General features: G+C 37.1%; 1 protein-coding gene and 1 long non-coding RNA gene across 6 annotated transcripts; one reads left to right on the plus strand and one right to left on the minus strand.

Annotated features, from left to right (window-relative positions):
- Positions 1-1,060: 1,060 nt before the first annotated feature.
- Positions 1,061-27,835, plus strand: LOC124180043 (REPTOR-binding partner). Of its 5 annotated transcripts, none has more exons than XM_046565028.1 (4): positions 1,061-1,254; positions 19,123-19,216; positions 25,887-26,086; positions 27,162-27,835. In XM_046565028.1, the coding sequence occupies exons 1-4, from the start codon at positions 1,216-1,218 to the stop codon at positions 27,264-27,266; spliced, it is 438 nt and encodes a 145-aa protein (XP_046420984.1). In that variant the 5' UTR covers positions 1,061-1,215; the 3' UTR covers positions 27,267-27,835. The 5 variants fall into 5 exon arrangements, with proteins under 5 accessions (XP_046420984.1, XP_046420994.1, XP_046421003.1 ...); XM_046565038.1 differs by having other exon boundaries at positions 1,062-1,254; positions 25,890-26,086; XM_046565047.1 differs by having other exon boundaries at positions 1,062-1,254; positions 25,965-26,086.
- On the minus strand, positions 1,356-2,203 carry LOC124180062. The gene is made up of 2 exons (XR_006870197.1): positions 2,055-2,203; positions 1,356-1,662 (listed from the first exon to the last, which is right to left on the minus strand). It is a non-coding gene; the product is annotated as an uncharacterized LOC124180062 (long non-coding RNA).

Below are 27,835 nucleotides of genomic sequence, written 5' to 3' on the forward strand. Positions count from 1 at the left end.
GTGAAGATCGAATCTCCAAGTTCTTTAAATATATCGAGCACATTGTTGGCATTTTATACATTCACTGATTGGTCGGTGTGTGATGTGTCAGTTCGACAGTTGGTTCAAAGAATATAACCGCATTTTTGTCACCGCCATGCAAATGATTGCGAACATCTCATTGATCAGCGAAAAATATCCACGAATCGTTTGAAATTTCATTCACTTGGAGCGTCCCGAAATTCCGGGTCATCGGATGTTTTGTTCGTCAATAAATTAAGTATTCATGTCGAAAGTAATGTAAAATTTTGAGGATTCGTTTCCACATTGAAACGCAAAGCAAAAATAAGTTCACGTTAATCTCTGATAACTATTATACGTGTATGAATGTAACAGATATGAATATAATGCGTGTGGTGTCAGTTTGATAGTTGACGCGTCGTTGTGCTTAAATGCATCTGTATAACCCAAAGTTGGAAGTAATGACAGGTCAATCATTATGCCTATAAAAAGTGGACGAAAGCTGACAAGCTGTACGACAGAATGGACGTGAGCGCTGCACCTAATGTGTACTTGAATAATCGTAAATGCTTCGTAGATCTTTAGAATATAAAAGAACCTAGTACATTTCTTGGTTCGTGCTCGCAAGAACTTTTCCGATTATTTAAGTTGCTTGTAGACCACCATGGTAGCGCTAGCGGCTGGAGAGCTAACGACAAGATACCTGAAAGACCGAGGGCGGAATGTACGTTGCAAAAGAAACAGTTATGCCTAAAACGCGGTTGCGAAGCAACTGTCGGTAATATCGACGGCGCGTCTACCGATCGACCGCAAGGCGGTCTCGCAACGATGTTTCTCACTGCGACAAGCCCGTTATTATGAGATCTAAATAGCAAACACTAGGGAATGGTGTCACCCTGCATCAAACGTGGGAAGAAAGTAAGAGACGAAGACGGATGGACATTTATCGACGCTTGATGACACGGGAGCCACGTGATCAATGCGCGTCATGGAATAAAGTAGTAAGCATTCTTGTCAACCGCCAGCAGCGCTGCATGACGTAACGTATTCGACTGAAAGACCGAGAACCAGCTGCATGACCTTGCGGTGTTTGTAAACATACACACGTTGTCTCTCCAGTGTCTGAAGGAACCAGAGCGATAGGCTGCTGACCAAAAGTGATAAAGTTTTATCTTGCGACAAATAACTAATACTTTTGGACCTGCGATTTGAAAAATGGAAGTTGAACGTATGTGCACCGTCGAAAACGAGTTGGTGAGTAGTTAGAGTTAAACATCGTGCTGACAGCAGGTCAGCGTGTATTGCAAAAAGTTGCGAAAAATCAGCAGGAGAAAAAAAAAGACCACAAACCGGAACAAAAATAACTCCTAATTTAATCAATGACGACAGTTGTCCTTCGGTACAATTCGTTTCTTAAAAAACAGGTTAATCGAACTCGCGCAAACTTATTCTTCTGTATTTTCGTATCGAGCAAATCGGTGTAGACAAAGGGCGTGTGTCTGTCACTTCGTACGTCAGGTAAGGGGCGACGCGCGGCGGAGGGAAAATGCAGGGGGGTGATGTTTTTCGTCGGTTGGCTCCATAGATCCGTCTGGCTCCCCCCTCCCTCTCACCCGCCCCTTCCTCCTTGCGCATTCTAGCACCTGTCGTCCACTTGCCAAACTATAAAATTTACATTTTTGCCGATAGTTGTCGCTGGTGGATCGCTTCGTTATTTCTGTATTCAATATCTACGGTGATATGTTTTTGTACATACATTTGCACACGTATGTATACTCGTCATGCCTTTCGGACTACCAGGTTGAAGTCAATAACTTTGTTGTAGCGAAACGTTGAGAAAAAAATCACTGTTTTCTTATTTTTACTGTGATTTTGAAAGAAATAGAATTGCAAGATACGAGTAGATTTCGTTTTATTACGGTTTACTGAATTTCAAACAATTTGAAATTGCGAGATATCGGTTTTTCCTCCGCACGAATCGTTACGATACCGTTGCTAACTTCAACGTGATTTTAGGTGAGAGTGTCACGTGGTTTGGTATGCTCATTACTTACTCATCGGACGATGATGCTCAAGGCGCTTCATTCCTTTCCAAGTTATTATTTGTCAAGTTCGTGACAGATACAGGTATAAAATACCGAATCGATAGCTATGAGCGTGTTGTACAGGAATTATATGTTATGACCGTCAGAATGTCGAACATTCTGACGATTCCTTCATTCGCACATCAATAGGTTTACCCTGATTGATGACAAATTACATTGTTTATGAATTCCGTTGAATCCAACTTGCAATTAAATATTTCAGCTCCTCTTGAAACTCAGAGCTAAAGTAATAGACGAACGAGTGATCCGAGTGCACGGTATTGTATGAACTGAAAATATTGAATCAAACCATTTGAAACTAAATATTATTTCGTTCAACCCACAGACGCATATTACTATTCTAATTATAGAACGAGAACAGATAAGACTCGGGTTTCTTTATCTGCGTATAACATTTTTGTAGAAAGGCGGTCAGCTTTCAAATAGTGTTGGAATAATGGGATCGTTGACTTCCGACATCAAGAAGTGTTGATAATAATTATTACATTCTATTTACCATCGTATGATTTTTTATGTCGAAAGGAATTTTGGGTTTATTTTCTCATTTCGTAAAAAGGATTGAAATCCACATGTAGTTTTAGATTTTTCAAAATCTGAAGGTACAGTTTATAATGAAATTAGGACGCGAATTTTCAGTATCGTACTCAATGAATGTGGCTATGAATAAAACTGCGTAAAATAGAATTAAACAAAATGATGGAGACGACTCAATATAGGCCTCGTAGAGATTGCCGATAGTCACTGATAATATGCCAAACAGCTCGTGCCCGTACATTATGTATGTCATGCAGGTCTATCGATTTTGATGCATTCATCTTACTCAAATGCATGCAACTGCAACGCAATTTGGTACGTGACGCGCGTAGCCAAAGAACAGGATACGACGCTATATGTCAGTGTGAATTGGGTACTATGGTGATACTTTTAAAAATAAATTTTATGGTAATTTAGAAGTTCGATTTCTCGAATTTTCAGTATTCAGTAACAGTACGTTAGCTTCATTGTGTCATGAATTATAGTCACGTTCGATGTGTATTGACAGAGAAGGAAGTATAAAGTTAATAAATATGATTGCATCAAACCTGGTAAACTACTACAAATTAATATTTTTTTTTATATCTGATCGTTTTTGAGTAAAAATGTATTAGTAATAATGAATTTTGTCTGATAATAAACGTTTTCCAGTCTCAAATGTTCGTCAATTTTTAAATTAAAAATATCCTTCGAAGAATTCTTTTTGAAATACGCCTCAACGCAGTCCAAATTATTGTTGATCTGATTAAAATGATTCTATCTGTTATGAATTGATAGCAAATTTACTGGATGCGATCAAATTTCAATTAATGCTCCGACATTAGAACAATTATCGGAATCTTCGTCTCAAATGCGCAGTTCAATCATGAAAGTGTTGATTAAATTGACAAAAATTAATTATTTTTAAGTAAATAGACAACCTATTGATTGATTAGTTAAAAATCAGACTTGAAAATAATTCTTGGGTAATTTTTTTCAATTTAATATGAATGCGATTAATATAATATTGACCAAAAAAATAGTGTCGACTACCTCGCTTTACTATTTTGATTTAACATCGTTGCGAAAAAACTATAAATCCTGAAAAATTTGTATTCCCCTAAATTAGCATAAAAGTAAATTTTAGAGGATTTATTTGAAAACACCCAAAAAAGGTTCTTCACATAGTTTAACCCATTCATTCTTAAACACCATAGTGTACAACCTCGATTTTCGTTTTTTACGATTTTCTCGAAATTACACCGCCTATTAAATAACCGTCAAGCATGTGAAATCGGGGGTAACATTTTTTAGAATTATTCTCGCGTTGCGAGGAAAACGCAAATTACGAAGAGAGAAAAAAAAAACAATATCTGAGACATGTTCCAAACATCTCAAAATCGTCCAAAGAGTGTTTCTTTGCTCAAATAAAGACATTCTATGCTAATATTGTAACTTTGAAGTGAACGGGACTAATCAAAGCGACAAGTTTTTCCAGAGCAGCCGTTGCCCGGCTGTCAAAATGCATCTGCGCGTGCGCACGTAAAATACATTCGAAACAGAATAGCAGGAATCGTTACAAGATAAAGCAGATTATCGAGCGCCGCGTCGGTTAGTTTCCCTGGATTCTGTACAAATTTCGAACGCCGTTCGAATCGCTTCCCGCTTTCCTCGCGGGCGGCGTCGTGGCACGGCGGTTATTGCGTGAACACGCGTGTCTACACGCGCGCATTTCGACGTTAGAGCGCGCGACGGTCGCAACCGTTTCTGCCGGCTTCCGTCAACGGTGGTTCTCGCTCTAGCCTTTCGTTTCAACTGCGCAGTTGGCGAGCCTCGGTACGACGCGGAGCATTGGTAAGTCTTCTCTTATTACCGCACAACTCGTAACTTTGAGCGGCGGCGTTCGTGATGCAGCAGGGGGTAACCCTGAGGGTGACGGGCGCCCCCGAGGGTGGCTTCGATTCTCAACCGAATCGTTACGCTCCTGCGATCGTGCAGCGCCCATCTCGAGGGCACCGGCCCCTTAACCGACGCTGTCAATAACCCTCGCCCTCCTCAGAGCTTTTCTTTTTGCTTTTTTCTTCTTTGCTTTTCTTTCACTTTGCGTGCGATAAATCCGCGGGCAATTGCCTCTCGACGTTTGCGAGTCTCTGACTCGGCCTAAAACTGGGTCGGAGACGAGTTTCATTTATGGTTTGTGTTATTCCTTAGCAGGCTAAATCCCCTCGCTCTCTGCGTAGATCGTGAGACGCACTGGCTTGGACAAATCCGTTTACGGTATCTACGCGCTGCTTAAATCCGCCCCACCGCGACGTCCCTGACCTGATTTAAAATTTATTCTATAATCGCTCGTTCAACGCAGCACCGACAGCGGACGCGATACATGTCGGTATGCAGTTTTTCGTTGCATAATCGGTTCATCCAGGTGGTAGAAAGAAGAGCGCACAACGATATTGAGTAAATAATAACACTTGTCGAGTACTCCATATAGGTAATAACGAAGTACTGAATTTCTTTCGTATTTCTCTAAACAAATTTTTATTGGAGTTATAACAAGAACGGTGATCGAATGGAATAAATTTTTTTTTTTCATTCGAATGAATGTGGCTTCACTTGATGAACAGAACCACTTTTTCCTGGATCAAATGACATTTTTTAGAATGAGGAAAAAAAAAAGGAAATTCGCTTGCCATATTTGGTGAATTCAACAAATTCATTTTCCGTACGTTTATCTTAAATGTGTAATGACTTTAGTTATTTTACGAGTAAAATTTCCCTATAGTGTGGCCTCTTTTTGTACAACCACCTCAGTTTTAATTTGGGATGGTTACCAAAAGAAATTTGTCGGTCGGTTGACATTGATTTTCTTATCGCATCAACGGTTTTGATAACAACTGCGATATGTTTGTAGGTTTACAGTTTTCGTATTACGTCCAACGTGCAATGAGCATTCGGCTTCTCGAATCACAGCCCTCAGTTACTTTTTATTTACCGTTGACGTTTTTCAAACCATTGAATGTGAAAAAAACATTTTATACTTCACTTCCTACCGTTGCATACCAAAAAGCAAATCTTTTTTCTTCACTACGGATAAAATTATACTTGTCGAGTATTGTATATATGATGTATAACATATTACAAGTACATGCAACGCTTATTTTACTATTCGTTATGTTTGTTGTTATCATAGCCGGTCACGTTCCGTAACGTAGCTGAGCTATGTGCGGCACTTTGCGTGTGTACAGCTTGAGTTAGGTGCTAGTATACGTACAATATCCATACATACGTGTATGGACGGCGTTGAAGTCAGTAACGTTGAGATAACGAAACATGAAAGAAAAAATCATTGCTGTGTAATTTCTGAACGACCTTCAAGAAGTTGGCTTTCAAAATTATGAGTGTAATTTGTTTATAATGGCTTACCAAATTTCGGACGATCTCAAGGCGCGAAGTTACGATTTTTACCAAACATGCATTGTTGGAGTAACGTGACTAACTTCGTCTTCACTATCAATGGTGAATAACCTACGCAAATACCGGATACACGTGTGTCTGCTATGACCTATGCTATGCCGGGTGTTCGTTAACAAGATTATTATCATTTTCAATGCGTTATTCTTTCCAATTCTTTATTTGTACAACTCCGTATTGATTTTTCGGTCTACTTATAAGAAACCAGATTTTCTCTTGATGAGGTCAGTTTCGAATTTATAGAGTACGAAGAGTAAAATTCGCAGGGAATAATTAAAAATCACAATCGGACGTTGCCAAATGTACGGGATTTGTCAACCCTATTTTGAATTTATAACATGCAGTGCAATACAAATTGGTCTACCTACCTGATTGTGGTTGACTATGAATTTTGTTCTCAAACGAATTAATTATCAAAATTTCGTCTGCAGTGTATTTTTCAGTGTATTCGGTTAATGTAGTGAGATGCGGCACTTGGCAATTTGGAATCTTCGTTACACACAGCCTATGCGTTAATTTTTGGACGTTATATAAGTATGATTGTTCCCATAAGAATTGGACAATTTGATAAAACATATACGCATTGTGATTGGCAAAAGGTGAGCGAAAACGGTTGAACCTTCCTGTGGATGATGATGATTTTTTTTATATATCTACAATCCTTGATGAACCAAAAGCGAGGATATTGAAGAGAAAACTTTCCAACTCGTTTGCAACGCATTTCATCATTACAATAATCGTTATAACGTTTAAGGGAATCAACGTAATCAAGAACCCATCGTCGAAATTTTCCGTAGAATTGTGCATAGTTTAGGATCGATCCAAACTCCAACGGTCTTTTAAGAGGGTTCGATGGTCAGTCTAAGCTGTAATTTTGCGAGATTTTGCGAATCACGTGTTTTGCCCATGACAAACATTTTGCGTAAAATCAATGGTTGTGTTATCGGCAAACGCAAATTACCAACAGTTGTAGGATAACGTTTTATATGGTTTTTTCGTTTCAGTGATGCTTAGGCCTAGGCAATAATTCTATAACTGACACCCCCGCACCATACGATGCAAAATAATTCAATTTTTTCGCTGCTAACTTGAACACATTTTTTGAATATTTAACTCTTTAATTTTCAATAATAAGATTCATCTATTTCATGTCGCCGTTCAGGGTATCTGCAATATAGCTTGGAAATTTTTTAGTTTATTTTGATTTTTCCTTTGCAACAAACACCCTGTACAAGTGCAGTAATGCTTGAATAGTATACACGATAATAATGAACGCTGTGTTCGCTTGAGAAAAATTGTAAACGACAGATACGTGTGTACATATTTAGGAAGTGTCCGGTTCAGAACGTGTCACATTATCGACAAATTTAACTTGAACGACATTTGTAGTTGCGTTTTTAAATCTTGTGCACACATTTTTCGTTACATTTTATATTTCTTCATACGTTGTTTACTTTGTTCGATGAATTTGACGGCTAGGGTACTTTTAGTCTGTTTACGTCTCACACGATTGAAAGATAAATGGCTCAAAAATGTTTCACGAATGACGAAATACCGATAATTCGATCGTGTTTAATTTCCTCAGCTTGCGCGATATAGCTCTTGGTATATTCGTTCCTTGCTTTAGTCCAGAGTGACGAACTACATTGATTAAATTATGTGATACCTTCTCTGAGCTTTCGCAGAAACAGTTTGAAACTTTGCCTGTCTTGCAGTTCCCTGTGGAATCCGCCGTGTACTACATGACATTACACGATTATATCTGGCCGAAATTCGAATTTTAGATTTGCCTTAAAAATTCTTTCTCTTTATTTTATCAAAGCAAAACTATATTCCAAAGCATTTTTTATTTTATATTCTGGATAATAAATTATCGTTGATTTTGAAGTATTACCAGTTGTCGGCTTGTGATGATTTTCTTCATAACGACGACGGCTTTGAGATACAAATTCCCTGGATATAAAATGTTCATTTTCACTCAGAGTTTATGAAAAATTTGAACTACCGTAATTCCCAAAATACACAGTCTTTTATTATGAACTTTATTCATTTTTAAATCGAAAATTTTTACACCTGAATCAATACCGAACAAATTTTTCTTGACTTGGTATTAATTTTTTTTTTTTATTAGGATGTTCTGAAATGAGCGTAAATTTAGCATCCAGAATTTCCAACCAAAGTCAAATTTACTCTTGACATTTTTTATTTCAACTTTGTCTAGTCAAGTTGGATGATATTCACTAAAAAGTGCATCACAGGAGTAAAATTATGTCGAAAAACATGTATGTTTCAATTTTCATTTCACACATCACTTTTTTGTTATTTTTGTTTGAATTGAGTGCGCGCAATTACAACTCGGATTATCGAAAATCAATTCAACTGTAATATTTGAAAATTCTCCGTGCAATAGTCAGTTTCATTTCAGAAAACCCCAATTCAAAAATAAATATTGAAACAAGAAAAATGCGCCCTGTATCGACGGGGTGTGAATTTTAGTATTTTTGGCTAGTTCTATTTTCAACGAAAGACCATCGAAATCACGAATGGTTTTATTTTGTCAATTGCAAATCTTGTATTTCCATTCGAAAATTTATTGTCAACGTTTACGATGAGAGTTTGTGAGTGAAAATAAACATTCTATGTCATGGCAATATTTAATTTAAAGTGAGTCATCTTTAAAAAATGTTTCATCAATTGATTACTGGTGATCTTTAGAAATTTTTGATAATCGATCAGTCGCAATCAACGCGTACAGAAAAACGTAGTTTCAGATGAAATTTTACGTTGAAAATAATTGCTCTAAAAGATTTTTCAGTCAAATCTGAGAGTTGAAATTAGAACGCTTTTGACCTGAGCGACAATTTCTCACCGACACTGTGAGTTTGTTCCTCGTGGGTCAATTATGCGCTACGCTTCGTATGTGCGAAAGCAATTTGCAGCCTAGTGGTCTCCTAGGATTCCCAAGCTATCTGCTACCTATTTCCATAGAGCAGCTTCAACGGAATTCGTATAATACACGTGCATATGTATAATATGGCACCAGCAATTCCAAACCGTGAGGGAATATTTTCACATACATCGTATGGCTGTGGATTTTCTATCGTAAAATGCACGTCTCGCTCCCATAAATCTCGATTTGTTACCTCTAGGATAACTTTTTCAAACTGTTTTCACATAAAAATGAACAGAAACACGCATAATATTTCGGAATCTCGGAAATGTCTCCGATACTTTGTTGCAAATTTTAAGCAGCAAATACAAAAGTCACTTTCCGATCAGACCACGAAGCAACTTGTATTTTGATGGCCCCTAATAAAATTCACTCAACTTTCGAGAGGGTGATTACAAAAGACCAAACGTTGGCGTGACGATTATAATCCGAGTAACCCTACGCACGCCGACGATAAAACAATTATCTACCATACCAATGCACCGGAGTTGACTGTTTTAGGACCAGAGTTTGATATTTTATGATCAAACTCTAAAGTTGAGTGAATTTTATTAGGGGCCATAGATTTGACGTATTTTGTACGCGGTACACTTTTTCATCCACATTTAATCCTGTCGTTACGTTTGATTCCTGCTTTGCCAACCTGCGTATCGAGTTTTTGGTATTCTGTACCGGTAACAAATACTGTCGATAAGAAAAAGGTAAATGTGCCAACTGTTCGACCAACTGCAGGAATTATTATACTTTTTTATTGTATCGCCTGGGAGAATGTATTTTACTGTAAACCCGGTTTCATCAAAATATAAAGCAGTCCGTATCAAATCAAACTAAACGATGCCATTTTTCGTAACCCCTCTCGATTCTTTCGCTCTGCTCAATCAATTGAGTATAACGTATTGCAAGGGTCAGCCACGACTTTTTTTTGAATCTAGTATTCCCCTGTAAAACTCGTCGGAAAAATTCGGATCTTACCGTTTCCGTTTGAAATAATATACGCAGAGGATATTCTTGAGAATTCAGTCAGCGGCGTTTTTGGGACTGATGGCGAAGAATAAGATATTGAGTCGTGAGTCAGACAACGTGAGTTTGATTACTGTAAAAAATATCGATTTTAAAATAGTTCCATTCTAGTCTCACACACAGTTTTGTTGTAGATTACATGCATTTCAATCTATCGAGGAGTCCACAGCGAGTTTTATGACGAATGACGATATTGAGATACTTTCTGGACAACTTGTGGTACTTGAACGACGTCATCGAATCAGTTAGCAATTGACAATAAAAGAAAGATTTTAAGATGCACGTGATTCGAACAATTAGATGTTTTTTTTTAAATAGTATTTCAGTGTTAAAATTCTCTTTGAACCGACTGATTATACGTGTCTCATTGCGCAATGTTTGTTGAAGCACTTTAACATTTTGAGGGTTGATTATGTTACTCACGAAAATCGATGTAAAACTTTTTGCATTTTCTGCGTAAATTTGTTTATCACTATCAAACACTGTGGAAAAGCAACCGTGATATTTAACGTTTATGTACAGTATTACATTTGACTTGTCAGTCCGTTGCTAACTTGGCCTTTATGGGTTTGTAACGCTTTTCCATTCGAAAGTGAAAACTGATACGTCTCAGAAAAAGTGCCAAAGTTTTACACATTTTCTGACGAATCTGATTTGAAGATGCAGCCAGTGTTAGTTTTGAAAATGTACGGTGTAGTTCTACAAATACATTTTTATATCTTTCTGCTAAGTTCAGTAAAAAAATAACCTGATGTAAATTTAATATTGTATGTTACTATATTTATCCTGCATGAAATGCAATATCATTGAAGCCAGAATTGAAAAATGACTTAGTTTATAATCGTAACGTATTTAAAAAATAATGACACGGATCCATACGTGATTGCGTGACTAATGAACGGTAGACTTGATGATCTGATCATACGTTTGCTTTTTTAATTGACGAAAGTTGTGTAAGAATCAAGCATTGCCTACAATCATGATTCAAATAATGCATTTGCCTTTGTTCGAGAGATAAAGGTGGACTCAAATAAAAATCTATTACACAGATATTTAAAGGAATACGATAGCCAAAATAACGCAGAACGATTCATTTCCATGAAAAATTTTGTATAATTCGTACAAAAAATTTCAATCTTCTGCGAAGAAAGTTTATACGCAAGGAACTTTCATTACAGAAGATTGTTTTTTTTTCAGGATACTTACTACCATAATCCAAATTTTTCTGGAAGGAATTTTTGATTTAATCTTTTTTAGTCATTTTAAAAACGAAAAACTCGATATTAACGAAATTTCATCAGAGTCCTACCTTAAATCACAACAGGTATATATTAAAAATAATAAAAACATGGAAAAATTTTTAAAAATTTAGGAAACTTTGTAGTTATTATAATTCTAAAACATTGCGCGTGTGTTCTTGTTGGGGAACGAATTCCGACATGAAAAAATGATGACATTTGAATTTAATTTGCTTACAAACGAACTCCCTGAAATTCATGAAAAATACGCATCAACTTCTTCTTATTAAAATTTATTAACGTGAGGTTTTCCAGGATCTTGTCATCGTCTTCAGCGAACTTGTGCAACAATAATGATAATAATAGTGATAGCAATGACAATAATAACAACAAAACCAATTGCAGCCGTCTTCAAGCTTCTTCAAAGTTTAGCATATGTTATAGAAAATCCGATTGACAATATCAGACAAGTTGTCATAGCTTTACAATCTGCATGACAAAAATTCACACTTATCGTAGGTTAATGATGTGAAAAATCCTACGTTCACTCGTTCAGATTTGATTTATTTTCACGCTGTCAAACAACGAAGCATCTCGAAACTTGGATTTGCGAAAAAAAAACAAACAATTAGTTTGCCAAATACATGTACACAGTCTCTTAAAAAAATGTGGCTCATCCCGAGCGGTTCCCGAGAATATTTTTTAATCAGGCTCGTTTAAATCAACCCTCGTATCTTTTATCCTGTCGAGCTATTTAATTTAACGATATAAAAGAAATTTCACTCAGTGAATTTTCATTATTAAAGGCTTTACCTGACCCGGTTAGTTAGCTCAATATTAAATGCAGCGAAATTTTTTTCACCGTTATAAGGTCTACGTGCTCGAACGTTGGTATCTTCCGTTATACCCGACTTGGATTGTACGTGTATAATATTTTGTTACATACACAATTACTCGCACAGGTGTACGTACGTCCTTCTTGTCCTTATTCTGACTACGGAGGACGTGATTCCATTACGGAATATTATTTTAATTGTCTTAAGCTTAAAACTTAACGTAGCATATAATTTCCTTCTCCACTTCTTCGTTGCTCTCTTTCTATCACACTTTATCTCTTTCATTTTCTCGCTGTCTTTCTCTCTCATTCTCGTTTTTCGTTTCATCCAATTTTTCACTCTACTTTTACTACGGGTACATTGGAGAATTACCGGAAATTCCCAGTCGCTTCTCTTGCATAATCCTCGTGAATGCAATTCTTCCTGCATATGATGATGAGTCTTCCGTTGAGTAAAAAATTTTCAGCCGTTACTGAAAATGATCAATTCGGTGTATTGGTGCAATAAGGGTGTGAGTGCGTGTTTTCTTAATTTGTAATATTGGCGTTCGAAATTATTAATCCTTTCGAAATTTTCCGCAAGGTTCGAAGCAATTTTATATATTGGAATGTCATACTATTTTATTCCCAATATTGTGTTCGTTAGATTAATATATCGAACTATACTCGCAATGCCTTGCACTTGTACCTTTTTTTACACGAATGTTTTTCGTCATTACAGTTTTACAACTCGTTAGAAATTTGATACCGACAAGTTCGTCCGACAAACGATTGTTTATCTGCCATAAGGCAGTTTCGAGTGTACGAAACCCTGCTTAGTTCAGATTTTTCAAACCTGTCACTTATACGCTTTTCATACTAACCCCCTCAATTTTAATCATGGCTTACGCTGCTAACGGAATCTTGAAAAATCCAGATTTAATTTCGATATGATTTTATGAAACCAAGTTTTTGCAATGTCAATTCATCAGGATTAAACTTCTTAATCTGATATCGGCTCGCGGATTATAAAAATTGGTTTGTGCTTGACTGGGGTAATTAAATCTGATTTTTGTTTTCTCATTGCGTCTATTAATTGATTTTGTTTGTAACGACAAGAAAATTTGATTTATTTATCATTCTCATATAACTTGTGCTACGTGACACTAGGTAATGATTTGTAAAGTTTAGTGTCTTAACTCATTTGGCCTACAAAAAAAAAAAAAACCTTTAATTCTGTGCGCAACTGTTACATTTTTTTTCAAATTATTTTTCATACACGTGTGACTTTTGAAAAAGCAAAGGTGTAGGAAAAATGTTTTCTATGTAAGAAATTCTGAATTTCTTGAAAGCATATCAGTTTTTAATGGGGATTTATATTTTTAAAAGATTCATTTTTTTATGAAAAACTTTTTGCTGTGGTTTCCATTGGAAGAAAGTGAGATTCTAATTTTTACACTAAAGGTTCGTTTCTTTCTTACCGTGTAATAAATATGAATTTTGTAGAGAAGGACTTGCAGGAGATTACTATCAAATACATTCGTCACGATTTAATTGGAAAGTAGCGTCCTTTTTTGCAACAAGTTTATTTTACGGCGTTCAATTTTGAAATCAAAAATATGAGAAGTAACTTTGAAAATTATTTCCTACTCGGCGATACGGAGAAAGCACAGACTTTCATGAAAGAACCACATGGTTCCAATGATAATCATGTTCGTTACCTCGTTGAAAAATATTAAAATATTTTGAGAATTGGTTGAAAAGTCTGATTCAGTTGATTGTTTCTATGAAATAAAGTAGTTTTCCTCCATTCGATGTACTAAATAAATGAAATGAAATTGAGGATTGAAAACAACATGAAAGAATGAAAAATACATTTTGTAACGTCTCGAGACTATATGGTATCAAACGAATTAGTTTTGAGTATGTTACAACCAATTCAAGGGTGTTTAGATTACAACTCATCCCAATCCAGAAATTACTGAAATTTAAATAATGAAATTTTACCTTGATTATCAAAATCGAGATCAATTTTACGGGGGAATATCTTTCACGATCTGAAGAATCATCTGGTAAAACGGCGATTAATAATTTTTTCACACCCTGTACACGAAAAGAATCTAAGTATTCTTTAACAGTCATTAAAATACCTACTTCTACGTATATTCCATTTCAATATAAAAATTTCCGAGGGCCAATCAGTACTGCTGTCAGGTAAATGGATCCTTAGGGTACAGCCGACGAATTTTCCAAGTTTCTGAATAGCTTACGTAGTTGGTGGTGCTCGTGGTGCTCGGTGAGGCGTGTATTCCTCTTCGAAAACCTTGAACGTGAACCACGAGGAAACTAATAGATAACCGTAAACCGAAAATGGGGCACTGGCGGGCCCCCATAGTGGAAGAAGAGACATTTTTTACATCTCTTGAAATATTTAGGGTGACTTTGCATATTTCAGAACCTTCGGTTTGGCCTCAGGATACTGTCCAACGCGTGGAACGGGTCCTTGGAAAGTCAGTCGAGTCGAAACTGTTCCCATCGACCGGGCATTGCCCGAGAAAATTATCATACCAAATTTTCTTCAATAAAAGTAACGATCGTTACCTTTTCTCAACCCAAATTCGAACCTTCCTTCTTCGTTTTCGGTCAATTTCCACCATTCATATTCTTCTCGTACATTCTTCCGCTCCCTCTCCACGCTTGTTTATAAATTACCCCTAATGTGACGCCGTCGATCGTGTCTTTCATCGCGGCACCAGGTTCGCGTCGCGAAACCTGAGATCTTATACTGTTTTTTTTTTTTTTTTGGAGTAACGACTTCTTGATCTCCGTCAGCTGTGCCTGGGGACCAAAGATTGGAAAAGAGTTTGGCAATCTATCTGTTTCCCCTTTCGCTTTTGCTGCAGTGTAGCATCGGCAACACAGGTACGCTACCTAACGTTCTACAGCTGTGTGGGTACAGATTCGTGATAGAAATATAGCAGGGTCTCGAAGAGTATAACCGCAACGCGAAGTGGGAAGATAAAGATTTTGAAGAGATTTTAATATCAGATAGGATTGAGTCTGAGACGTTGCGGAAGGTAAACACGAGCGCAACTGAAGCAGGATGAAAACTTGTACTTTGTCACCGTGAGGTGAAGGCACCTGCACATTTATAACCGACCCGCCGGGTGAGAACATCTATAGGCGTGCAATCTTTCCAGATTACATCTTGGATCATATAACGTTTTTAAAAAAAAAGTTAACCTCAGATTCTCGGGGATATAAAAGCGGCCGCGGCAGTCGTTCAACGAGTACATGCCCCGAAGGCCTTTTGTAAATTTTAACGTTTCTCAAAGCTGAGCTTCACCCTGTATTGTTGCAATATTTACGGATAATACGGCTGTTGGAAAAAAATATTCTACTACTATGTACAGGTTTATTTATGGCTTGGTGAATACGCGGATTGCGACTAATGCAGTCGATTCACGTGAAGCCCCCGCAACTGGCTCTCATTTGCTCGATTTCGGTCAAGTGTTCAACAACCGATAAATGGAAGTGGATTTCGGACATCGATTTTCTGCTACGAATATGGTCTTGCCCATATTTTCATACGTACGGAGGAAAAGGATTATTTGAGTCAAGTGGTATTCGATTGATTCGACTAAATGCTGTAGACAAATCTGGCGAACATAATATTTACTCAATTTAATGAAATACTTGCGACAATTTAATACTGAATTGAGTCAGACCTTTGAATGATCATGCTGACTATTGATTTATTCGGGATACCACGGCGTGAGTGCTTTGACGTAATGTGATTATTGTATCAAGAAAATATGTGACTGTAATGACTAAAAATTGGATCGAATGCACCTCGATTGTTTTCTTTTGAAAATATGAAACTGTTGTAGCAAAATAAATTGAGGTTGTTTTAATTCATGTTTCGTTGAGTCAAAAAGTTGAGTAGTCGAAGCAGGTAATGAAATTTGTTCTTACAAAAATCTTTGGCATTGACTGAACATTAAAGTTAATCAAACTCACAAACGTATTCTTCGAATTGTATCATTTAAAATTCTGGTGACTCAAAATTTTGCCGGATTTACGCGACATTTAACGGGTGAAACCCGAAAACTTGATGTTACAGGATAGAAGTATAAATTGAATATGCGTCAATAGTTTTGGTTTATTTGTCGTTGATATCAATTCCGATGACTCGAAACCATGCTTTCTTCAATTGTAATATGTCTGACGACAAACCAACTAAATTGGAATTGTTGAATTGAAATCATCGTATTTGGAAAAAAATGAGGGATACTAAATTGAAGCGAATAGACTCCAGCAAAATCCCTTTTGTTTGTTCAAGAACTCCTTTCCCTCCGTGTGCTTGATATCCAAGCACAAGATCAAAGAAAAATGTCAACACCTCCAGTGGGTGCTACTCGAGTTTACTATCACGTGCCGTGCAGAGGCATAAATTTTTTGCACCCTTTGCGCAAATCGAACAATCGTAACATTAAATCTACTCACAATCTGTGCTCAGTCTATTGAGGAAAATTTATACCGACATTCAGTAATTAAGAATATTATCTAAAACCTTTACAAGGTTACAGAAAGTTGAATGTGGTAGATGGCTCGGGGAAGCGAAATTCGCGTCAGGGAAATCTTCGCGAAAGTTTCACCGATATCTAAACGTACCTGTGTGTGCAAGAGTTTCACCCCATCAAGTCCCCTGCTTCTTTTGTACTCATTGATTCGAGTGCACTTTTGGGACTTGGCGTTTCAGATTTACTAACCTGCGTATTTTCTCGTTGGCTGCGATCGATATATCCGTCGAGGATATGTGCAATATGTGCATAGGTGAAAAATTGCCATTGAACCAGCAATGAAGCGCAATATAACGAACTGCGGATCCTGCGGAAGTCCAACAGCAAGTGCTCGAATGATTCCTGGGCATGGCGTTGATATCTGCAGCAAAAATGTCGGGGTCGGATCGAAGTAACTACAGCAATTTTGGAGCTTCGTTTCGCATTACGACAACTAATAGGGTGAGACATGCTGTTGTTATACACTTGGCAGAAGATTGACAATCTGGTAATGGACCGGGGGATATTTTACGGAGGAAAAGTAATCCGCTGTCGACGTCTGTTCCGGACACCGGGAACTAATCAGTGACGCCCTAATTGCCAGACCGTACCCCGTTCGTCTTTGCCTTCACCTTGCAGGGCCAGATTAGAACCCTTTGCTTATTCTCGCGCTTCTGTATTCACCGTGTTACACCTGGCAAAAACTCTGCCATTATTCCACCCTCGATTTTGCAATCATCCGAGCGATCGCTGCAACGATTGTGTTTCTTTCCGATGTTCCTTCAACTTCTGTATTTAATTTTATTAGTCTTGTTAATTACCATTTGAATAATTCATTTCTGTACATCCGAGTTCGTGTCGCTAATTTTCTTGAGGTCCTTGGCTTGGGAAAATTCGAATTCTTGTAGGAAATACATTTTTACACAATTATTATTTTTAGCCCCGGCCTGTTTACTTTACCCAAAGTTTATTTTTGATGCGGGGTCTCCAGCGACCCCGGCGTGACACCAGTGTTTGCGATGGAAGGTGTAGTCTCCCGAATTTTTATCTTTCACTTTATTTTAGTACGGTTATATATTTATTTAGTTCGTTACGAAAAGTCTTATCAATTTATCGTAACATAAATTGGTGATTTGTTTAAGATGTTTTTTGCTTCTTGGTTTTGTGAATTTCTGAAATTTTCAGCTGGTCAAATCCAGGTCTTTGCTTATCTGGAAGACATTTTCTTTTAGATAAACTATAGTTGCCAAAATCTCTGTGATGAACTTTTACAACAGAGGTAGAGCGACTTGAATTGAATAATGAATTCAGATAAACTTTTCCAGTACACTTGATGATACCAGCGATATATAATTCGTAAATAACTTTACCTATTATTCACAAAATGTCTCAATTTCTACAAAATCTACCGAATGCCTTCACCTCCCTGTTGTTTATTAAAATCGAACTTACTTTCTACCGATCAAACATTTACAAATAACTGTAAATTAACTTGGAACTAATTTACAAACTATAAACCAATGAACAAGCTTTTCGAGGTGCGCAACGTAAAGATTGATGTACCAATGGACGAACTGTGAACTTATCGAAATGAATTTCAAAATTAGTTCAGAACTGTTCAAGTGGGTTATTTTGCGTGCGGAGTATTACTTGAACAGCGCGAACCGGAAACTCCTTCGCTTGAGGAGAGCCTTCGAAACCTGAATGCTCGAAAACCTTTCTTTGTTTCCGTATCCATACATATATGTATGAAGAATACTTACTCAGGAGTCAAGAGATAACACCAAGCTCATATGTTTCACTTAAGGGTCTCCGCAGGCTCTGCGTATCCTTTCGGCTTACGCGATATACGAGACCAGAAAATATTGTCGTACGATTTTATACTCTTTGTGACTCACGTACCTGAATCCAAGCTTCTAATGCACCCATATAATATTAATTCATCCCCACGAGAATCGACGACACTGTTGATCTGTATTTCATGTCCTGAACATGTGTTACTTCGCAACTACAGTTGCGAAATTGACCAAATGTTTACAATCGAAATTCTTGCTCATTTTCAGGAATAAGGGCAGTATTGATATTGTCGTTTCGACGATGACCATAATAATCACCTTCTAGTCTTATGGTGCGCTAAAGAATTTCATTTCCCAAAGTTCTTCCCGCGCTTTTCCGTTCATTGAGCAAAATCCTTCGTGTTCATTGATCTAATTTACCTCTCTACGGATTTTGAATTCGTCGTTTACTCAATTATGGAAACATTCAACCACATCCCGTATTAGAATTTTAAAATTATAGGAACCTTGTAAAAGATACTTCAGCAATCACGAAAAAATGAACAGACGATACGAATTTTTCAATTCTTCTCCGATATTAGATATCGGAGTTCAGACTCAAAAAACTGGTTACACAATTTACTCATCCCATGTATTTTTACGCATTATTTCAGGACGGATCCCGTGGCGATCGGAAAGAGGGCGGAAAGCGGGGACGCAAGCCTGGCCGGAAGGCGTCCGACAAGGGAGATATGAAGGCGAAGCTCGGTGCGTGGATCCTCTTTTGCTTGTGAACGCCTCATTTTTATTACCGATTTTTGACCCGATTCAATATTCTTTAAACTGCTTGTGGATGATTTAGCATTATTTACGGATGTATTCTAATTTAAATAATATGAACTTCGATTAAACGCGTATGCAACGACGGGCTTTCAAATTATAGTTCCGTCATTTGAAATATGGTCCTGTTTCAACGTCGCGCCTTATTTTTTTTTTTTGTTTGTATAATTCAATAAAATTTGAATTGATTAACGCATCTGCAAAGTGAGAGCTTTTGATCTTGAACACTTGAAGCAAACTGTTCAATTTTCGCTCGTTTAAAATATATGAAATGATAATTTTCTGAAATAATTCACAATCCGTCGAGGAAGCATTATCTTTTTTTAATATATATATACGTATGTTATCCCTTGATCCATTGTATCTTCAACTTGACTATTCGTACACCGTGTCTGATAATTTATTTTCAACGGACTTCAAAATCTGAATGAATAAAAGAATAATAATCATTTGATTATGCTGAAGAGCACGTTCCGCATAACAAGAAAATCTTGGTGTAATCCTGCGCGCCGAAGCTTTAAACTTTGAAACTCCACCGCAAGAGCTGAGCTCGGCTTTACATTGAAGTTTACCCCGAGTTAACAGCTCTTCCTAGTCGATAGTGCTTTGAGTAGAAAAAAAAGGTGAGAAGTTCAACCGAAAAAAAAAAAAAAAATACCTCTGAGTCGATTACTCATTAGATGAAGCAATTTCATTCGGTTTGTATAGCTTTCACTTTGCAGATTATTTATATCTGCAGTAACATTTGTATGAAAACTACGCCAAACCCGGATATCCAAATTGCTTCGATCAGAAAGATACTAAAATCTCAGACTTTTCAGACAAGTGTGGAAATATTTAATCAGGATCATACATTCATTTGACAATAGCGTGTTTACTAAACTTCACCGAAGATCAAGTCCGAGAACAATTAGAAATGCATGTAGTAGAACTTTTATCATAATAATCTGTCAACGCGAAAACTGACATTTTTCATGTTCTTTAAATGTCTGCACCTGAATTCCATGCTAAATTAAAAATACAGGCCTATGGGTACTTGATAATGAAATACGGTGAATTAGAATTCTCTCACCTTGTAGCAGTTATTGTACAGAGAACGACCCCGTAACTTTCTTTGAGATCTCACAATGCATCGTTTTTGCCATTATCGCTGGGATTTTCGTTATAAATTTACGTCTTCGCGTCTCCAATCCTTTTCCTTTTTCCACACTGTCATCAATCCATTCCAAAGGTCAAAATCACCGCTCATAAAATTATCCTACAATTTCAATCCGCTGTAAAAAGATATGTCGGATGATACCCTGTCCTCTCAAAAAGAACAACCAAAAGGACATTTGTCAGTTTATACGGAAGGGCGGTTTTATTACCGTGAAACAAGATTCGTATCGTATCGGGGGCAGATTTCATAACTTTCGCGATTTCAGTTTGTGAAGATTGAAATATTTACAATACTTTTCATCACTTTACTGTTAAGAAAAATATTGCTTTTATGGTTAAAAAAAAAAATGAGTTTACTTGTTTTGACGTATCGTTACAATTCGTGGTCTCTAGAAACAAAAATTCAAAATTCTATCGAAACTTCCGCCGTACTTTGTTCAAACCGCTCTAGATCTTGAGTATCTAAAATTTGTTCGGGATATTGTTTCGTTACTAGGTAAAACGTGAACCGACGATATTAGTAATTCACTGTATAGAACTGGACGCACAAATGTATAACCACATATATCGACCACCATAACGATAGTTACATATCTGGTTAGGTGGAGCAGAATATTAATTAGCATATCCTAAGATATGTACCCGGTATCTGAAGTTGTGTAATAATTTAAAATAAAATACTCAGTTCAAAAAAATTTCTCCGGATAAAAGAACATTTCAAACGAAATCGATGATTTGAATGTCAAATGACGAATCAAAGATCGCAGTGTTGATGTACAAAAAAAGCTTGTCCAATTATTATTTCGAAAATTCGACTAACGTACACGAAGTTTATTGACCCGCTTCAGTTGTGATCCTAAATAATGTACTTCCGCATGAAATTTCAAGAGGATTAGGTGAACAAACTCGTTGGCAATAGTCAGGATTCGCGTAACAATTCGCCTTACCCTTAACGTAAGCGACTCCATCGCTGCTGCATAGTCTTTAACTTACTTTTGCATTAATTAGTACTTTTCACAGAGGATTACCCGTGCTAATGGCTAAATTCTGTCGGCAGAGTTAGAAGCTTTGAAGTTCGGCCGCGTGGCTGAACATGAATTTCTCTGAAGAAGCAAACCCTGGTGCCGATTTGTAATTATCCTTATGGTCTAAAATCTGCAATTTTACAATTTTCATTCCGTTTCTATTTCTACTGCATTAATTTCACTCGCGCAATGAATATTTATACTTTTGTGCTGTTCCTTCCGGTGTTTTGACAAGGCAATCTGTCGAACTCTTTCCCCACTGTAGTGAAAGCCAGAAGTAGGAACACCCTCTACATTGCCAGGAGGTCATTTACCCACAATAATTTGTGAAATGTTCTCATTCTTAGAGAGTTTGTATAATCACAAGCGGGGGTAGAATAAAACTGGGGATTTTCACGAGGTTGAAGTTCGTAACTTTGATATAACGATGCATAATGAAGAAAAAAAAAAAAATGTTCCCAGTCTCAGGATTGTTTGAAAATCGGTAATACATAATTAAAAGAAAAGGTACTCATAATCTTTTCAAAATAGTAAATGAACGAGTTTTGTTTCAATGCTTTATCACGTTAACGTTACTAACTTCAATACTGTGGATTTTCACGATCTTCTCATACAAGCAAAAATATTTATTTAGTCTTCTACATCTTACCAATTGAATGTGAAGTTAACCGCCTAATTTCCTCAAATTAATGTTTTGAATATTGTTCAAAATTGTTCCAGGTTTGTTCTACTTTGTTCCAAAAGTTTACATTGCAGTTATTTCACCACTAGAATTGTGTTGTGTTTTTTAAATCTTTTTAACTGTTTGGACTTTATTACAGATCGCGTTGTTACGTGAAACAACATTAAAACATACAACTGTAAAACGCCCCATCAGGTTCCTAGTTTCATTCGTAGAGGAATCGTACTGCCAACTATAGCAGCTGTACGACTGTGTGAAATAATCATGGCAATCATAAACATATTTCCCCACTACACACTTCTTCAATAAAACAACTTTTCAACATTGCAGTAAACGAAATTATATATTTTCTTCATTTCAAATACAGTTCGTTCTACTATAAAATGTGTGATTCCTTCTACTCTAAGTATAGTATTTTTTTTCCATAGAATTGCCGCCACGCGCGAATGCTGTTTCCTTTTCATCCTTGCCCTTTTTTCCGAAGCTCAGGTCGTGCTTTCGCTTCGCGTTACTAATGACCGAAAGGCGTACATGCAGTACAAACTTTTTTCCTACCACTGAATTTATTGTTAGAGCTTTACAAGACTAGGTATATACATACACACATATATTTATATATTTCATATAGGTTATACCAACCGAGCAACTCACCTATATACTATCCTGATTTTCTTCCAAGGAACGAATCTCACCTTACAACTTCCATCTTGACTCTAACTTCAACTTTAAAAGCGTTAGAATTTTTTCTTGCTTCATCGCGATGCAGAATAACTTTGCCGTAAAAATTGCAGGTTATACGCATCCATATTTTTTGCCAATCCGGAAGGACTAAAACAATTATCGTAGTATTTTCTCACAAACATGATTATAGTTAAAAGAATAGTCGCGCAATTTGTTAACTGATACGTTTAATTAAGTTATTATTTTTTCTTTGTCGTAGATAAAATTGTTTTTTTGTTCAGTATAGCATACCTCAGACTGTTCTGGGTATCATAGAATGTTTTTCGTACAATTGGTGCCACACGCGAATGCTTTTTCCTTTTTGTTCTGCCCTTTTCCGGAGGCCGGGGTCGTGCTTCTCGCTTCGCGTTACTAATGACCGAAATGCGTACATGCAGCACAAACTTTTTTTTCCTCCCTTTAGATTTATTGCTACAGCTTTGCGGAATGCGATATATATTTCTTACCTTCCAACCAGCTGACTTACCTAGCAGCCTGCTTTTGTTCCAAACATCGTATCCGCAACTTGCGACTTTAATTTTAACTTTTGCTAAAACTTCAAGAGACGTGTCAGAGGAATTTCCCACTTTACTCCACCGCCCAGAATGATGTTCCACTGGAAATTGAACCAATCCGAATCTTCTGCCAATTGACACGAGCAACTTATTCAGCCTTCGGCAGCCTCGACTTTGCAAAATTGAACTCGAGGACGGTCGAGTTGCCAGGTTAACCGTTCGTACTAAAACCTACTTTTTGCAATAGTGCCGTAGGATCGCGAAAGTTTTCATCTCAAAGTAGGAAATCACAGGTTTAGTTATCAGTTCAATGTCGACATTTTATGGGCTACTCGTCACATTCTGGTGTTGAAGATCTGACAGCTGCCTCAAAAATATACAATTTATCATCGAAAAGCAAAGCAAAAACAACGCGAGTTTCCTTAACCCTGACGGGTCACGCTTCAGTAGCATTTCATAACGGTCACACAGGGTGAAATTCACCCCAGCTCCAAAAAAGTGATATCCTGATGTAACAATGCGTTCTGAAAATCAAAAAAAAATATCTGTATTCTCTTTTTTTTTTTATTCGGATCACAAATGAGGGTATAGAAGAATATTTCATTTTCCATATAGTAGGTATTTCGCTGAAAAACTATTCGGCCTTTAGATATGAAAAATTAAAGCGTGTCCGTAACGTGCAAAATTGGGGGCGCGATTGAAAGGTTAATTTTTGTTTCGGCCAAAGTTAGATTCGTATTCGAAAATGAGATTTTCATCATGGTAAAAAAAATGATATTCATGATGTAGAGAGTTGAACGATTTATCCGCGTTTACTTTTGACTCATCTCTCATCACTGATCATTCCCTTGTGCTTTGTACCCCAAGAGACTTGAGAGACGAGGTATGCATTCGGTGTATGATTAACAGGACGATGAAACTCCAGTATAACCTGTACTGCAGGTGACGCCTGAACTATATCGCGTGTTTAATGGTACAGGAACGTATGCGCCATTATACGACCTTTTGCCAAACGTAAAGGTGAAAAGGCGTATTTTCTCCTTCATGAGTTTGCGTAAAAAACGTGAGCATACATTCAAAAACATTGAAATTGGAAAATAGATCTTCGTTGGTCGCATGATCGATCAACGGAAAATGGTTGTAAGTATTGTCGGTTACGCCGTTTCATCACCAACTTCATAAAAAATAATCACGTTCGCTAATGGTGCAAGGTCGCATGTGTCTACACCCCAACAAACACCGAATGGTATGAAATACGAATTTTATACGAAAACTCAGTATAAAATTGGTATGCGTAGAAATAGTAAACGTTAGATACTCTATGTCGAACTTAGTTTCGTTAAATGGATGAATAATTAATACGTTTATTAGCAGGTCAGAATGTTGAGTTACTATTAACAAACGTACGTATTTCGTATAAAAATACGTATAAGTGGCGGAAATTCGACTAATCATTATACGTATTCCGTAAGATTTCGACGTATATTCCACCATTCGGTGTTTATTGGGATACGACCCTAAACAGTTGGGTTTGATTAATGTTTTGAGAAAGTGGAAAATTTGAAACATTCTTCTCGAAATCAATAAATCTTAAAAAAAAAAAAAAAAAAATACAATAATTACGGTTGCGAGCTTACACCATTTATATACTCAGCAACAAAATTAACGGCGCACCCGTCACTCGGCGAAATAATACCGATTTTCAAACTGCTGTAGCTCAATGAAAAGTTGTCGAAAAAAATCATTTTGGTTGGACATTAGTCGCACATTTTTTTTCGTCCCAATCGTCGATCCTGCCCTTATTGACATTGCGTCACTAAAAGTTAAATAAGTCATCGAATAAAAATCACGCGATAAATGACCAGCAACCATTTTGAAGAGGAGATCTCAGGCTACAAAATGGTCGTCTGGAAAATGTTCTGCGATTTTTTGAACGCCCCGTTGAGAACGTTGAAAAACTAGTTTTAATTCTGACGTATCGCAACCCGGCACTCAAACCTACGCCACGAGGTAAAAAATGACCGTAGGAAGAATTTTCAAAAACCATCTCGAATATGAAGTTTCAACCTTCAAAATACCTCCCTGAATAATTTTTTTCGACAATTTTTCATCGAGTTACAGCAGTTTGAAAATCGGTATTATTTCGCCGAGTGAGAGGAATGCGCCGTTAATTTTGTTGCTGAGTGTATATGTGACAAAGATATATTTTGGTGTTGGAAGGGCGTACATTTCATTTTTCCGGCTAATCTTAGCGCAGATACGCGTTGTGACGGCTTTTGTAGCGAATGCCGGAAAATGAAGAAAAAAAAGACGAAAATTTTTCGCGCCCTTTTACCACCAAATTCTCCCTTTCGGTGCACACGTCCTTGCGTCATTAGACAAACTCTGTGTATCACAATACGCGATGTGTAATTTCCGTGGGGTGGGTCTTGTGTGTGTGTACCTATGGGCTGTGGATCCCGCTAACCATCCCCTTCGCTTTCTCGTTGTCTGCACAGCAGGTTCTCGAAGCTACTACAAGCGGGCCGCCATCGGAGCTCCCGATTTTAATTCGAACGCAACGTTGCGTGTTGCAGAACGCAGCAGGCAAAGCGCGCGCGAATGTCGCGCCAGGAAGAAGCTCAGGTACCAGTACCTCGAAGAATTGGTCACCGACAGAGAGAAAGCTGTGCTTGCGCTCCGCAAGGAACTTGACACGGTACGTCTTTCAAACCGACAACCCAGGAACGAGAATACCAGAAAATGGGTTCGCCGCTTCTTTCAGCCTGAATGGCGCAAGGTTTTAGGTCAAGATTGCCTCACGGGATTGTAGAAATGACAACTGTCCTTGACATGTTGAACCAACGCAGGCGCCGTGAATCTCTGTAGTTTTTAGCGTCTCGAAAGAATTTGCAGTAGCTCGTATCACGGGGAAAGTAATACGAAGAGATCTAATTTCTATTTCTTAGAACTTTGAATTACAAATCATTAGATCAGATTTGACGAAGACCAAATTTTTATGGAAAATAAATTGATGAAGAAAACGAACGTCAGTGATACTTGCCATTTTAAAACCTGGCATCGGAACGCCTGAAAACTATTTGATTCTGTTTGCAATTTGCATCATTTTATTATTAACAACAAATGTGGACGACTCTTCATCTTTAAAAAAAGAAATTGGCATATTCACAATTAGAGATATACTATTGCATATCTCAAAAAGGTAATGAGTATGAATAAAGTGGGAAATTTTTTGGTTCATCGACTAATTTCATGGTTATGAAAGTGCCCACATAATTGTAACAGGACATAAGACAAAAAAAAAAATTGAACAAATGGCCGAATACCAGTACATTTACCCTATCTGTATTAGTTTACTGTTTTCTTGTTGAAAAATATTTTCACTTTATGTTTGAATCACCAGAATCTAAGTTCTCGACGTCTTGTTAGAGGGAAGAACGTAATTTTGTTGGTAGCTGGCAGCTTCTCCCATCGGTCGTTGACAATTTTAATTAGGATCATTTAAATAGACGAGAATCGACGAGTCTTTCAAAGTTTTAGAAAGCAAACTTTCAGCCTGGTGTATTCAAATCTACTTTCGAAGACAGAGCTCCGTCTGAATTTGGCACGCAATTTTTCTTCTCTAATTCATACGAAAATTACTTTTCTGGTTTTCTGGAAATCACGTGACGTGACGTAACTCACGAATAGCAATTCAAACGTCACAGCTTCAGACCGTAACAATCAGCAACTTCCGAGATTATGTTGGAGATTAATGTGTCTTATTGTTTCAGTATCAACAGTGGGGGTTGGAGTTGGATGCAGGACGAATCCCGGAAGGATTGCAGGCGATGCTTGAAGAGGTTGGAGCCCTTAAACAAGAGAAGAACAATAACTGATAGTCTGATAAACCTGATAATGCATCCCTGATTGAAGTTCACCAAAAAATATTCTTCGTATTCCGATCGTTCGGCAGATTTTTTGCCTCAGTTGAAGAATCAAAGATTATAGACTCTCGGACACAGCGTCCTCTGGCATTAAAGGAGAAATTTCTGAGCCGTGAAATCTTGAACACACCTTTAATGTCTAGCCTTAGAATATGTCGCCTTTCAGAATATAAATTTCATTTAAAAACGTTAAAATCTTGCAAAATCATCTTTTTATAAAGCATTTTACATATCGTTCAGCCTACCAATTTACCAGGGATCGATTGCCTGTAGTGTGATTTTTTTTTTTTATCTTTATCGCCTGTAAGTTTTATAAGCTTAGACATGAACGAATTACCATTGTTAGCTAGATTGTAACTGTTAGTCAGAAATCCCAGTTTCTTGAATATCGATTATCATCTATTTTTTATATGTTGACAGTTACGAGGTTTATCAATGTTGCAAATTGAGATGAGTTCGCGCGTCGAACATTACTGTATTTGTGTATTATTATACATGTAATATATGTCGAACAAACTCAA

Source organism: Neodiprion fabricii, chromosome 1, assembly GCF_021155785.1.
Source record: "Neodiprion fabricii isolate iyNeoFabr1 chromosome 1, iyNeoFabr1.1, whole genome shotgun sequence".
Lineage (NCBI taxonomy): Eukaryota > Metazoa > Arthropoda > Insecta > Hymenoptera > Diprionidae > Neodiprion > Neodiprion fabricii.